This window comes from Castor canadensis, chromosome 8, assembly GCF_047511655.1.
Source record: "Castor canadensis chromosome 8, mCasCan1.hap1v2, whole genome shotgun sequence".
Classification (NCBI taxonomy): Eukaryota; Metazoa; Chordata; class Mammalia; order Rodentia; family Castoridae; genus Castor; species Castor canadensis.
Window position 1 is genome coordinate 127,721,945 of NC_133393.1, and position 15,346 is coordinate 127,737,290.

At 37.3% G+C, this 15,346-nt stretch overlaps 1 protein-coding gene across 3 annotated transcripts in view; it reads right to left on the bottom strand.

Annotated features, from left to right (window-relative positions):
• Poc1b (POC1 centriolar protein B) overlaps positions 1-15,346 on the bottom strand; it is a 109,235-nt gene that overhangs the window by 45,276 nt on the left and 48,613 nt on the right. For all 3 annotated transcript variants that reach the window (XM_074084090.1, XM_074084091.1, XM_074084089.1), the window contains exon 10: positions 3,031-3,111. In XM_074084090.1, coding sequence (XP_073940191.1) covers positions 3,031-3,111 — 81 coding nt within the window. The remainder of the gene's footprint in view (positions 1-3,030; positions 3,112-15,346) is intronic.

Consider the following 15,346-nt stretch of genomic DNA (forward strand, 5'->3'; position numbering starts at 1 on the left):
GTCTACCATGCACAGTCCCTGGGTTTGATCCCCAGCACTGCAAATAAATAAATAAACAAAAATGACAGGGTGAATATGATCAAAGATCATTATATACATGTATGAAAATGTCATAATCAAACCTAGTATTTTGTACAATTAATATATACCAATATAAATACATTTAAAAGTAACATATTAAAGGATAATCTTTTTTGGCAGTTCTGAGAATTGAGTCCAGGGCCTTGCAACATGCTAGCCAAGTGCTGTACCACTGAGCTATGTCCCCAGCCCTTTTATTTTTATTTTGTATTTCTTTACTTATTTATTGAGACAAGGTCTTGCCACTACTTTTGTCTGGACTCAAACCTTCATCCTCCTGCCTCTGCCTCCAGAGTAGCTAGCATTACAGGAGTGAGCCACCATGCTAGGCAAGAGTGATCTTTTTCACATCATACCCTCATGAAACTTTTTTCCCCAGTCTAAAAACACCAAATAACCAATCCCCCAAAAGAAAATAATCACAAGAACAAAAACACAAATTACCTTTCAACTGTACTATTTTTAGTTTCCAATATGTCTCTGGATTTTTTTAAAATCAAAATCACATGCAAAGTTCACATGAAAAATATTTAGTGCAATTGTGCTTATGCCAAATCAGAAACACAAGCAAAAAACAGTCAATATATAGAGGAGACTACAGATTAAGAATTACCTGCCACTACATAAATAGGAAGGCAAACAGTTCAAAAATTAATCTCACTTTAGTTTGCCTTGCACCTGCCAGGCAAGCACTCTCCCACTGAGCTACATCCCCGGCTCTTGTTTTTTTTAAGACAAGGCTTCACTATGTAGCTCTGGTTAGCCTTGAACTTGCCATCCTCCTACCTCTGCTTCTGGAATTACAGGGGTGTACCCCCATGCCCAGCATCAGTTTAGTTTTTATATCAATTATCCCTCAGGGAACTAAAAAAAAAGACGTGTACATTGAAAAAAAGAAAACTCTTATAAAAATCTAAGTGCCTTACGAGTTTTGGAAATGCTGGTAAAATAAAGATATTATGCCATATCTAGAAGCAAGCAGCCCTCTTTAGATTATAAAAGAATCTATCTGGGTAGGACTTCATTAGCCTAATCCCAAACCAATCTATAGCAAACTATTTTCTTTTCCTAGGTTTTCTTGATTGCTTGCTTTTTATGTAGCAGGAAGTTCACAACTCAAAATGACAGTGAAATCCTTTCTTTTCATGTGAAGTCACTGATATTTCACTGGTGTTGCTTATAAAATGACAATTTAATATAATTCAATCTAATAGGATCCCTTCTGTGGATAGTAATTGCTGTTTTCAATCTTATTAACTGTGAAATTTGTCATGTGTTTGTTACACAGAATTGTCTGTTCAAAGTCCCTTGTACATAATGTTCCTTAAATTAGGGTCCTAAAATACAGCCTAGTGGATTTTGGCACCTCTGGATTATCATCAAGGGACAGACACCTTCTGTTCCTTGCTAGGTGGCAGTTACGCCCACTTCCATAGTACACTTGAGAATGTCTGGATTCCTCAGGTCATGAGGCTTTGCAAACTTTGAAAAGAGAGTGATTCTCAAAAGGTGGAATGAAGATTTTTTTGGTTTGTTTTTGTTTTTTGAGACGGGTCTTTCTTATTTAGCTCAGACTGGACTTGAACCCAGGTTGACTTTGAATATGATCTTCCTGCCTCTGTCTCCTGAGTGCTGAGGTTACAAGGGCATAACACCACACCTAGCCGGCTGGAACAGAGATTTTTAATTCTCTGTGATAGTTCCTGGGCCAGGTGTAGTCAATTTTAGTCTACTGATTGCCTCTTAAGAAGACAAAAACACATTATAAACCACCTATCTTTTGCTCCCTCTCACTATAGGGTGAAAGACTCAATTCACCAGGATTATAAGGTTTAATTGCATACATTTTGAGTAATTCATGAAACAAATGTATTGATCAGCTGCTATGAGCCAAGCATTGTGGCAAATTTTCAATGTCTAATTAATTTTTAATTGGACAAGACATGAATGCAGAAATGCTGTAGGACTCTTTTGTAAACATGAGCACTGGAAGAGACAAGACCACAGAGCAGGTTGAGGTCCTGGTTGCTATCAGTGAGTCATAGACTTCCCTTTGACAATCAGTCCCTTGTTCACCACCACTCAGTTCTTGTCACTGCAACTTCTCGTGAGAGATCTAGAAGTCTCTGCTGAGGGATTAACACTGAGAAAACCCTTTAATAATCAGAGAACTGTTTGGTACAAGATAGACTCAAAATGGATTAGCTCTCTGCAGAATTCCTCTGTAGTAAATATTGCTATTGACATCTACTGGTGAGTCTGTAATGTCACGGTGTCAGGGTAATTTTGTTTTTGATTTTTTTTTTTTTTTTTTTGGCCACATATTACAAATAATACTTAACTGACACAGTATCAGCAGTGTCACCAAAGACCACGCTGTTCTTCTCATTTGTCCTTACAAGTAGTTTTGCACTAACTGATAGGATTCACTGAAACAATGATTTGCTTGGAAAAGATTAAGCAGACTCCTAAATTGAAAGGCTCAAACTCTCAATCTTTAAAGTCTTTGAACACACTGAATAAATAAATAATATATAATTTTTATAAGTGAAATTTCAAGTATTAGGAATCTTAATCTCTGGATAACCTTGACTGGTATTCTGATAGCTCCCTAGGAGAAATCTAGAAGTAAGTTTAGCACCTTGGAAAGACAAATAACAGAGTAGGAAATGTTCTCTGGGACAGCAAGTGAAAAGTCACCAGGTGTTACCTTAGTAGATGAAAATGAGTATGAATTAGACTGAGCTCAGGGTTTAAAAAAAAAAAAATCTATTCTAGATATTGGCACTGTTCCCCTTTGTGGCCATTTAGATACATTATAAATAAAAGTTTTTGTACAAGGTCTTGCTATGCTAAAATGCCTTTCATCTTTTCCCTAATTCACATATTTTTTAAGGCAACAGATTGCTTTAAATAATTAAATGCACTTAAATTTTTTAAAAAACTTACTGTGGTAGAGTCAAAAGAAAGGACGTCCACAACAGGGGGGGAAGAAAGCTGCAAATCGATTACTTCAAGCTTTGGATTAATCTGTATGTATACATAAAAAATTATTGTGACAATTTTGTACTTACAAAACTGGATGCTATTCATAAAATCCTAGAGGATAACCCTAATATGATCAAATTAAAGTATATTGGTATATTCATTTACATGAATACAAACAAAACGGTTGCAAAATATCAGCTTACTAAATATATCGATGTATAAGATAATGAAAAATAACTGAATTTATCCCAGGGACAAAGTGGTTTTTACATTAGGAAATCAGCATAATTCACCTATAAAATAATACTTTAAAAAAAATGACCCACCTCAAAAGATGTAGAAAAATATCCTAGTCAGTTCATTAAGAAAGGAAATAAAAAGTGTTAAGATGTAAGGAATAGAAAGGAAGAAATAAGTTGTCATTGATATATAAAATGATTACCTATGGAGAAATCTTACAAAGAATCTATTACTAAATCATTAGAACTACTAAGAGAATTTAACAAAATTGAAAGAGATAAAATCAATACACAACATTCAAAATAAATATACAAAGATGAATAAGACCTTATGGATAAAAAAAAGAACAAAACTATTGACATTAAATAAGATGCAAAAATAAGTAGAAAGGAAGACTGCAGAGAGCTCTAAGAAGCAGAGCGCTGCACATATATAAATAAATACAGAAGGAGACAAATGGGAACAGAGATGTTTCGAGTTTTAACACTGGCTTACAACATGGATTCCTGCCTGATACCACTTATGAGGGTAGGCAGCAGACATATTAGAATCTTACATGTTATGCTAAAACTATAAAATAAATAAAAGCATACAAGAATATTTTTACAACCACAGCCTGAACAAGACATGTTAAAATTGCAAAAGCAAAACTGTAAAGCAAGAAAAAAAAGATGTCTGATTGTACTGAAATTCAGGATATCTGTTTAACCATGGACATGGCAAAATTAACACTCAAACACTGGAGCAGAAGGACATGTTATGGAGAAAGATCACTAACATATACATAAAAAGATTTAGAAATCAATGTGAAAATAACAGGAACCACAAGAAAAAAGACAAAGAAATGAAAACCAATCATATGAAGAAATGCTCAAAAATATTACTAATGAGAAGAGTGAAAATTAAAGAAACACACTGCTTAGCATCTACTAGACTGCAAAAACTAGATGGATCAATGCTGTCAACATGGTTTACAGCACGGCTTGTAATGGCCAGCCCTCCCCCGACCTTGACTACAAATCTCTGTTAACAGTGAGTTCCATGAAATATTATATAGCTTTGAAAATTAATGGTAAACAACTTTGTACAACATGTGCCTGTGTACATTCAGATTTTATGTATATGAATCTCAAGAGTTTAATGTGAAATACAAAGTTACAGCAAAATATGTTCAACTTGATTCGTATTTTATATGAAGTTTAAGACTATTCAAAACTAAACAATATTGAATTATAGATTCAAATATATATTACAAAATTATAAAGGAATAATTTCCTAGATTGATGACTACCTCTGAAGAAGGTTGTTTCAAAACTTAAAAAGATCCAAAACACAAAAACTAAAGTTCAAACATCAACACGATACATAAGACAATGAAAGAAGCAGGACTTTATATCAAATGAATACTACCAGCATAAATGTACTGAAGTCCTCAAAGAAAAATCTACTGGCAGAGTGCTCGGAAAGAAAGGTAACCTACGAATTTAACCTTAGAAAAGACAGGGAGGCAGATGCACGCAGCACTCCTCAGCACAGTGGCAGAATGCTGACAGGACACCTTTGCAGGGGGGTGGGGGTAGAGGGCTTGGGGGTGTAGAAATAAGAGGTTGGCAAAAGTCAAATTATGAAGATTGAAGAATTTGAGAAAGCACAAAAAGTTGGAGCCTCAAGTGTTTTAGAAAGAGTGAATACACATCTGTGTAGGAAGAGAACACAATGAAATGCACTGAAAACTGTTGAATGATATGGGGTGAAGGGAAAAGGATAAGAAAGAGTAATAGAGGGGGTTAGACTGATTAAAGTTCAATATATTTACAGGTAAAATGCCAGGGCAAAACTCCACTGAACAATGAACAGACACTAAAATAATGAAGGGCAGGAATGTAAAACAGGTCATGCTGAGGGAAGGGCACTAGTGAGAGGGGGAGGGTGAATGAAGAGGGTAAAGGAGGTGACTATGGTGAATGTATTTTGTATACATGTATAAATATGGAACAATGAAACCTGTCAAAGTCATTTGATGAAAGGGGTGGGGAAGAGGGAGAACAATGGAGGAGACCAACCAAAGTGGGATACATTGTACACTTGTATGGAAATGTCACAATGACAATCCCTGTAAAACTATCATACACTAATAGTAAAAAAAAGTGTTTTAGACAGAAAGGCACTTAGAGAATAAAGAATGACTTGGGGATGACAGTGAGACACCGCAATAGTTAGGACTGTAGAGATGAGGGCTGAGCCTGTGATAAGAAAAGTGGAATGATTTTTTGAAGTCCTTATGCAGTTTTAAATGTCTTTTCCTTTTTCAGACAGGGTCTTACTATGTATCCCAGGCTGACCTCCAACTGGTGATCCTCCTGCCTCTGTCTTCTGAGTGCTAGGATTACAGGCATGTTACACCATGCCAAGGCCAACTGTGTTAGATATGGAGGTGAATAGACCCAGAAATTGCCATGTTACAGCAGAGGGTGAGAATGGGGACTACCAGTCCAGCTAGCCAACACCTTTGTTTCTTTCTGGATGTTTCAAAAGCAGAAAACAAACACAGCCTCATTGTGTTAGCTCTGAATCTGGAGCTGAGGCCATGAAGAGAAGCCTGGGGTGGGGGGTAGGGTGACTTATTTTCCTTTTAATCTTAAACTAACTGTCCAGAGAGTTTGCAGACATTTTATTCTCTTTTATCTACTGCCACCTAGTGTAAATATGCAAATGGTTACCAAAGAAAACAGTTTGGCTTCATCCCAAACCAGAACTTCTCAAAAAAAAAAAAAAAAATCTAAATCATATAGAAAAGCAAGCACCTCTTATAGAAAAATCTTTGATCTTGGACAAGTTTGGAAACTTCAGATGTAACTCATAGTACTTTGCTACATTGTAGCACAAAGTGCTGTCACATGAATAATTAAGAGTTGGCTGAGTTCTTGCCAACTGAACAGGGTATATATCATTGGGACTCATGAATGAGGGAAGAGAGCCTACTGGAACTTAAGGGTCCTACCCCACATTCCATTCTGAGGTTCTGGTATCCATCACACTGAAAGTCTGCGTCTAGAACGCCTCTACCGACAAAGTCCATAAGCCTTCACTGGACATGCTGGGCCGGCCCAGCATGTGCATTGCTGTACATCCTAAAATTAGGGCAATGTCTAGCACACAGACTCTTTAATTTTTTATTATATTGAAGCATTACATGGAAGTAGTTGAAAATACAGAATGGAACCAGAGTACCTGGGTTGAAATTTTAAGCCTGCCACCTACTAGCTTTTAATTTACATGTGGCTGAAGTCTTACGTGGATAAAAATGTTACTTACTTTCATAGGGATTTCAGAAATATTAAGTATTTTATGTAAAGCACTTAGAAAAGTTTTGTATAATTATTAGATATCATTGCTATTATTATCATGCAATCTTGAAATGACATTTATTGAGGTTCAAACCAGTAAAGCCTATACCTTGGTTAGAATTAATATACAAAACTGGTAGACAGGCAGTCATTTTTTATTCTAAATGATAATGTTTTCAACCTTATTAGAAGATTGAGATGAAAACCCAGTCTCAGATTTGAATTGATCATGATCAAACTACCACAAAATATCATTATCCAAATTTTTAGTTAAGAATGTGCTCCTTCCTGCTAAATCTCATGAAGAATTTCATATGCATTTTATAGTTTAAGGTAATATCAAGTGGCAATTATAAAATTGAAAGCCATCAAGATAATTATCTCATTAATAAATTAGGTTTAATAATTTATTACCCCTTCTTACAATATTCTACAATTCTATTATAACTCTTTGATATTTTACTGTCACCAAGATCTATCACTATCCCTTAGAAGGCTTTACTGTTTTCCCATCACATATACAAAAGGGGAGCAGGCTGTACAGGAAAATGTCTACATATATTAAATTCCCTCTTTGAAAGGAAAGTTTGTTTTTTTCTGAGGCAATGCAGTATAGTTCAACTTAATGACAGAAGATAAGGTCAGCATGAACCAGTGCTGTGAACAACACAGGCCAGGTTAAGATACCTTGTGTTAGACCTGGGCTGCTTTTCTACTGAAGAAAGGCATTGCTCTCACGTTATTAATGAAGATGGAGTGCCTAGGGTGGGAAGGCTAACAAGACTTTGTAGACAAACCAGTAGAAAGGATGCGGGAGGTCTGTTTCACACAGCAAGGATACAATGCCTCATGCCTTCTTTCACATGGCTTTCTCCTTTCATGTCTTCTAAAAGCAATCTGGCTATCCCCTCTCCCTCTGTCCATACAGGAACTATTAATTTATATATTTAGGCAAATGGTAGCCAAGATCCAAGACTGCAGAATTCCCCACCTTCAAATATGTAAACGAATAAAGAAAAAATAAAATTAAACACAGTGAAAAAACAAACAAACAAACACTTCAAATTGGTGTTTTTTTGCAAAAGCCCAAACAACTGCACCCAGAAGACTGAGATTATAAATTCAAATGAGCCTCATAGAAAAGATAAGAAAATACCAGTTATAGGAATGCTATCTTGCTTCAAACTCAGAAATAAGGTTCCTGCTAAAGAGAAAATTAGAGAAACTCACATGCTGTTTATTCTTCATATTTTAATAATACCTATTTTTGTTTAAATCATGAGTTCTAAAGAAAAGTTCTTGCAGCTTTAAAATATTTCCAAAGTAACATATGTAACTTGCCTAAAGCTTTGAAAAATTTTAATCGGCAAACTTTAGAATTTTAAGTACAATTTACTAATTATAAATGGATACAGTACAGCTTCTATTCCAATTTACACTATTCCATTTGAGGTGAAAGTTTTAAATTGAGTAGGGTTTTTTGTTTGTGTTTTTTGCCTGTGTGCGGGATCTATATGTGTTAATGTGACATAAAGTCTTTAGAAAACAATTTGGCACTTAATAATTTTTTTATTCATAATGCTAAAGATATCTTCTCTCCAGAAAGCTTTCTACCTTGCCTTTATTATGGGATTTTAAAAAAGGACAGTTACTTATTCATATGCAGAATCTTATTGCCTCTCTGGCATTTCATAATGCAGTACCTGAAAGTGCTTTACAAAAGAAGCCATACGATACACCTAACTTAAAGAACCATAAGTACTTACAGACAATTTAAACCAGGTACATGAGGCTGACTCCCTCAAGGCCACCCAGAAAATTCAGTCACAACCCAGAAAATTCAGTCACAATGCTCAGCATTAAGTACAGTGTAACTGACCTCTAGTTCTATAATGAAAAGTCAGCTTTTAATAGAATTTTTAAGTGTGTATGTGAAAAATACAGTTGAGAGTGGCTTTGCATGGCCTGGGTCATACTGACCTAGCAATCAATGCATCCAGCTGGTTTTATGGCTTTCTGGCTATAACGTCAGAGCACAGCTGCTCAGATAACTTGTTGACATTTTAAAGAAAGTCTAGCACTTAAATGCACTGGGGCAAACAGTAAACCATGGAGAAAATGGTTCAAGTCTCTCTGTATGCTGGGATAGCATGGTATCATGGAAAAGAAACATCACTGAGTGAGGAGGGAGGAGACTCAAGACTCGCCTGCAGCTCTGCCACCCTCTACTCTGCTAAGATGGCCAAGCAGACGAAGGGGCAACAGGGGACTTTCCTCCTAATGAAGTCCAGCCAAGCCACAGAAATGCTAAAATAAAAAATACCCAGAGTCAATAAGCCAGCTTTGGTACACAAGAAAAGGATGCTAAGTTAAATTAAAATATGTATCATATTTATTTTACACAAATATACATGACCACAGGGCATCAACACATATACTTGTAATTGTAGAAAGTAAAGAAGAAAAAATGTGATGAACAACAAGCAAATTCCATTCTTTCTTTTAAAGAATAAAAGAAAAAAATGAGTGCTGGAGATGTGACAGTGTTAGAGCACTTTCCTAGCATGCATGAGGCCCTGGGTTTGATCCCCAGGACCCCCAAAGAAGAAGGAAAAAAAATAATACAAGTAGCATTAAGAAACAATAAAGCAGCTGGGTGCCAGTAGCTCATGCTGTACTCCTAGCTACTTGGGAGGCAGAGATATGGAGGACCACAGTTAAAGTCCAGCAGGAAAATAGTTTGAATCTTGAAAATACCCAAAACAAAAAAGGGCTAGCAGCATGGTTCAAGTGGTAGAGCATCTGCCTAGAAAACATGAGGCCCTTAGTTGAAACTCCAGTAACCCCCCTTCCCCCCAAAAAGAAACAATAAAGCATGGTGGCTAATACTTTACCCAAACTGGTAGATCATCAGAAGTAAGAAAAAAATTAAGAAACAGTCTTCTGGTCAAGGAGGTAAACACCTGCAACCCCAGCATTAGGAGGCAGAGGCAGAAGCAGGAGGATAGCAAGTTTGAGGCCAGCAAGGCCTACATGGTAAGACACTGTCTCAAAAAAAAAAAAAAATCTGTCTGTACATACACATGCACAAGCTGTGACCAATAAGAGTGCCTGAAAAAACACCAAGACTAAAGAAACCCAAACTAAAGAAGTGGTTAGGGTGGGGAATATAGAGATAGGGAAGGTGGTTTGGGATCTGAGCCTGAACCATGAGTGAGGCCACTGAGTATTGCCACTCAAGAATAAGTCTCGAATTCAAAGTGCCACTCTAAGAGCAAAGAAAAGCTCTGAAATGATCAAAATGAAGTCACAGGAACAGATGACTGGGTAATATTCTGTTACCAGCTCTTAGAAGAGAAAAGGGCTTAAGAAGAATGATACAAAATGGTAGCAAAATACTAATAGCAGCTAATAGATGAATTCCTTGTTGAAGAGGAAAACTCAAATTTATAGGACCCAAGGGAATGTGTCAAGAAAACCTACAGTTCTAGAAGACAAAGGTCTAGAAACGATGTGAGCAGCTCCTGCTGGATAAGCCAGTGATTCTGGTGAACAAGTGCGATGTACTTGTCAGGACCTGGATGCTCAGGAGAAGCAGGCCAAAGAAGAAGATGAGCATTTAGAGTGAACTCTGGAGCAAAACAAAGGCAAGATGGCCAAGAAAAAGGAGAAATGTGTTCTTCAGTAGCTGTCAGACCAGAGTCTCTCCAGCATTTTAGGGTTTTGAGTCCCCTGACAGAAACAGTCAGACTGGTTGATTTACAATTTTTAATACTTTGTTTGGCTGGATTGTATCCTGTATACTATCTCCCCTTTTTCTCCTTTCCAGATAATAAACAGAACTCCAAAATAGAGGAAATTCCAAGATGGCGGCTAGAGGGAGGAAGCAGAAAGCGAGCCTCCTATAGTGAAATCTTGGAGAGACGCTGGAGACACACTTTGCAGGCATAATCACCGGGAAAAGGCATAACTTTGACCCCTCCACATCTCCAGCCGGCGCAGAGAATCGCCACTTCACCTTAAACGGAGAACCGAGGAGGCCCCCGGGCCGCCAGTGGCCGGCGCCCATACGGCGTGGGAAGACGCGGACCAGGTGAGCTTCGCGGTACCGCGGTTCCCCCACAGACAAGCCTGGGCCAGAGCAGCACAGCCCACTGGACAGACTGACCTCCACCCGGGAAAAAAGAGAAACAGTACTAAGCAATAAGAACAGTTAAGACACGCTGGAAAGAGGGTGGGGCGCCCTGAGCGCTGAAGATTGGGGGAAGGGAATCCTTCCCGGGACTGTAAATAAATAAGCCGGGTGGGCCGGAGAGGCTCTGGCGGGAGCGGGGCGCACCCAGCAACCAGGAGCGGGGACGCTTGTGAGAGGAGGGAAGACCCACTTCCCACGTGAACTGTAAATAAACACGCAGGCCTGACAACGCCGGGCTGTGTCACCTTTCCCAGTGCTTGGAAAGGGGAAAGCTGTAGCAGAGGCTCATGCACAGGAGAAATCTGAGCAAACAAAGCCTGTGGGACCAGGTGAGTGCTAAGCTCACCCCAGAGATCTGCATAAATAACGCCGCCAGCTACAGGTGGAGAGCAGCAGGCAGGCAAGCCACAGTTGCAGATACCACTCTCAGAACTGCCCCCAGACGCTTTTTTTTCTTTTTCTCCCTACCTTTGATGAGAGAACAACCGAATTACACCTGCAAGCCGAAAAACTTACTGAAACTGTATTGCATTTGAACTGGGGACACTTGGTGGGGCTTTTTTAAATTTATTTTTATTTTTATTTTTATTTTTTTTCTTCTGTGTGTGAGTGTAGTTTTGTTCTACTTTATGCATCCCCTTTGATGAGACAACTACAGAACAACATCTGAGGCACCAACTCCAGGACTGGAGATTGAGACGGACATCCAAATTATTAAGACTGAAATTGCATTGCATATAAACTTGGAAGTTTTTTGGTTTTTTTTTTTTTAATTTTCTATTTTCCATTTTATTTTAATTCATTTTTATATATAGATATTACTTTCATATACTTATTTTTTATTTTTTTATCTTTGATTTTCAATCCTCTCTCTGTCTCTCTAATGTCTGTTCAGCTTACTGTCGATTAGTACACTAACACTCCCTGTTTATACCTTTGAAACTCTCTTGTCTGTTACCTTGTTCTGCTTTCTCCCTCTTGTCTGTATATTTGTTTTCCCCTTTTCTTTAACTTCTTGCTTTCCATCTCAGCTCACTCTTCCATTCTCAATATTACCATTGTTATTATTACAAGCTAGAAAATATTTAATTACACACAGTACAGGGACAGTAACAACACCAAGGACAATGACAGGAAGACAGAAAAAACAAGGAAACCAGTTTCCCCACAGCAAAAAATTAGTACAGGAACCAGAGGGGAATGAAGAGAACAGAAGCTCAGATCCAGACTCCAACAAAATGAAGATAAACTATGCCAAAGGACCCAACGAAGCCCACAAGAATAATTTAAAAGAAGATATACTACAAGTACTCAATGAGAATTTTATAGAGATGATACTGGATAGGGTCAACCAAAATGTACAGGAGACACTCAAGAAATTCCAAGACAATAAAAATAGAGAATTTGAAAAAGCAAAAGAAGAAATAAAGGAAACCACAGAAGCACTGTATAAACACCAAAGTGAAAGAGAGAACACAATGAATAAATGGATAAATGAACTCAAGACAAAAACAGACAACAATAAAGAAGAAAACAGCCAGGATATGGAAAACCTCAGAAAAAAGAACGAAACAGAACTGCAAAACAAAACGGAAGGCCAATCCAGCAGAAAAGAACAAACAGAAGACAGAATCTCAGAACTTGAAGATGAAATGGTAATTAAAGGAAAAACTGAAGAACTATTAATTAAACAACTCAAGACCTGTGAAAAGAAAACGCAAGAACTCACTGACTCCATCAAAAGACCAAACTTGAGAATCATGGGCATCGAAGAAGGAGAAGAGGTGCAAGCGAAGGGAATGCGTAATATATTCAACAAAATAATAACGGAAAATTTCCCAAATCTAGAGAAAGATATTCCCATACAAATGCAAGAGGCCTCCAGGACACCAAACAGACCAGATCAAAATAGAACTACTCCACGACATATCATCATTAAAACAACAAGTTCAGAAACTAAGGAAAGAATATTGAAGGCTGTAAGAGAGAAAAAACAAGTAACATACAAAGGTAAACCCATCAAAATAACAGCAGACTTCTCAATAGAAACATTAAAAGCAAGAAGAGCGTGGGGTGAGATCTTCCGGGCACTGAATGAAAATAACTTCAACCCCAGGATACTCTACCCAGCAAAGCTATCATTCAAAATAGATGGAGCAATAAAAGTCTTCCATGATAAGCAGAAACTAAAACAATATGTGACCACAAAGCCACCATTACAAAAGATTCTGCAAGGGATCCTGCACACAGAAAGTGACACCCAACTTAACCATGAAAAGGCAGGCAGCACCAAACCACACGATAAGAAAAAGCAAGACAGTAGAGAGTAACATCAAGTTAGGTACACACAATCAAACCTTCAAACAACTAAGATAACTAAATGGCAGGAATCACCACATACCTATCAGTACTAACACTTAATGTTAATGGACTTAATTCACCCATCAAAAGACACCGTTTGACAAAATGGATTAAAAAAGAAGATCCAACAATTTGTTGCTTACAGGAGACCCATCTCACCGACAGAAATAAGCATATGCTTAGGATGAAAGGCTGGAAGAAGATTTACCAAGCCAATGGCCCCGAAAACAGGCAGGAGTAGCAATACTTATCTCTGACAAAGTAGACTTCAAACCTACATTGATCAAACGAGATAAAGAAGGACATTCCATACTAATAAAAGGGGAAATAGACCAAAAGGAAATAATAATCATCAATCTGTACGCACCCAATGTCAACGCACCCAATTTCATCAAACATACCCTGAAAGACCTAAAAGCATATATAAACGCCAACACAGTGGTTGTGGGAGACTTTAACACTCCATTATCATCAATAGATAGGTCATCCAAACAAAAAATCAATAAAGAAATCCAAGATCTAAAATATGCAATAGATCAAGTGGACCTAGTAGATGTCTACAGAACATTTCATCCAACCTCTACACAATATACATTCTTCTTAGCAGCCCATGGAACCTTCTCCAAAATAGATCACATCATAGGGCACAAAGCAAGCCTCAGCAAATATAAGAAAATAGAAATAATACCATGCATACTATCTGACCACAATGCAGTAAAAGTAGAACTCAACAACAAAAGTAAAGACAAAAAACATGCAAACAGCTGGAAACTAAATAACTCATTACTTAATGAAGAATGGATCATCGATGCAATAAAAGAGGAAATTAAAAAGTTCCTGGAAGTCAATGAAAATGAAAACACAACCTACCGGAACCTATGGGACACAGCTAAGGCACTCTTGAGAGGAAAGTTTATAGCCATGAGTGCATATATTAAAAAGATTGAAAGATCCCAAATCAATGACCTAATGATACATCTCAAACTCCTAGAAAAACAAGAACAAGCAAATCCCAAAACAAATAGAAGGAGAGAAATAATAAAAATAAGAGCTGAAATCAACGAAATAGAAACCAAAAGAACCATACAAAGAATTAATGAAACAAAAAGTTGGTTCTTTGAAAAATTAAACAAGATCGATAGACCCCTGGCAAACCTGACTAAAAGGAGGAGAGAAAAAACCCAAATTAGTAGAATTAGGAATGCAAAAGGTGAGATAACAACAAACACCATGGAAGTCCAGGAAATCATCAGAGACTACTTTGAGAACCTATATTCAAATAAATTTGAAAATCTAAAAGAAATGGACAGATTTCTAGATACATATGATCATCCAAAACTGAACCAAGAGGAAATTAATCAGCTGAATAGACCTATAACACAAAATGAAATTGAAGCAGCAATCAAGAGTCTCCCCAAAAAGAAAAGTCCAGGACCTTTCTTTCTGATGGATTCTCTGCTGAATTCTATCAGACCTTTAAAGAAGAACTGATACCAACCCTCCTTAAACTGTTCCATGAAATAGAAAGGGAAGGAAAACTGCCAAACACATTTTATGAAGCCAGTATTACACTTATCCCAAAACCAGGCAAAGACACCTCCAAAAAGGAGAACTATAGGCCAATCTCCTTAATGAACATTGATGCAAAAATCCTCAACAAAATAATGGCAAATCGAATTCAGCAACACATCAAAAAGATTATTCACCACAACCAGGTAGGCTTCATCCCAGGGATGCAGGGGTGGTTCAACATACGAAAATCAATAAACGTAATAAATCACATTAACAGAAGCAAAGACAAAAACCACTTGATCATCTCAATAGATGCAGAAAAAGCCTTTGATAAGATCCAACATCATTTCATGATAAAAGCTCTAAGAAAACTAGGAATAGAAGGAAAGTTCCTCAACATTATAAAAGCTATATACGACAAACCTACAGCCAGCATTATACTTAATGGAGAAAAATTAAAACCATTCCCTCTAAAATCAGGAACCAGACAAGGATGCCCACTATCTCCACTCCTATTCAACATAGTACTGGAATTCCTAGCCAGAGCAATTAGGCAAGAAGAAGGAATAAAAGGAATACAAATAGGTAAAGAAACTGTCAAAATATCCCTATTTGCAGACGA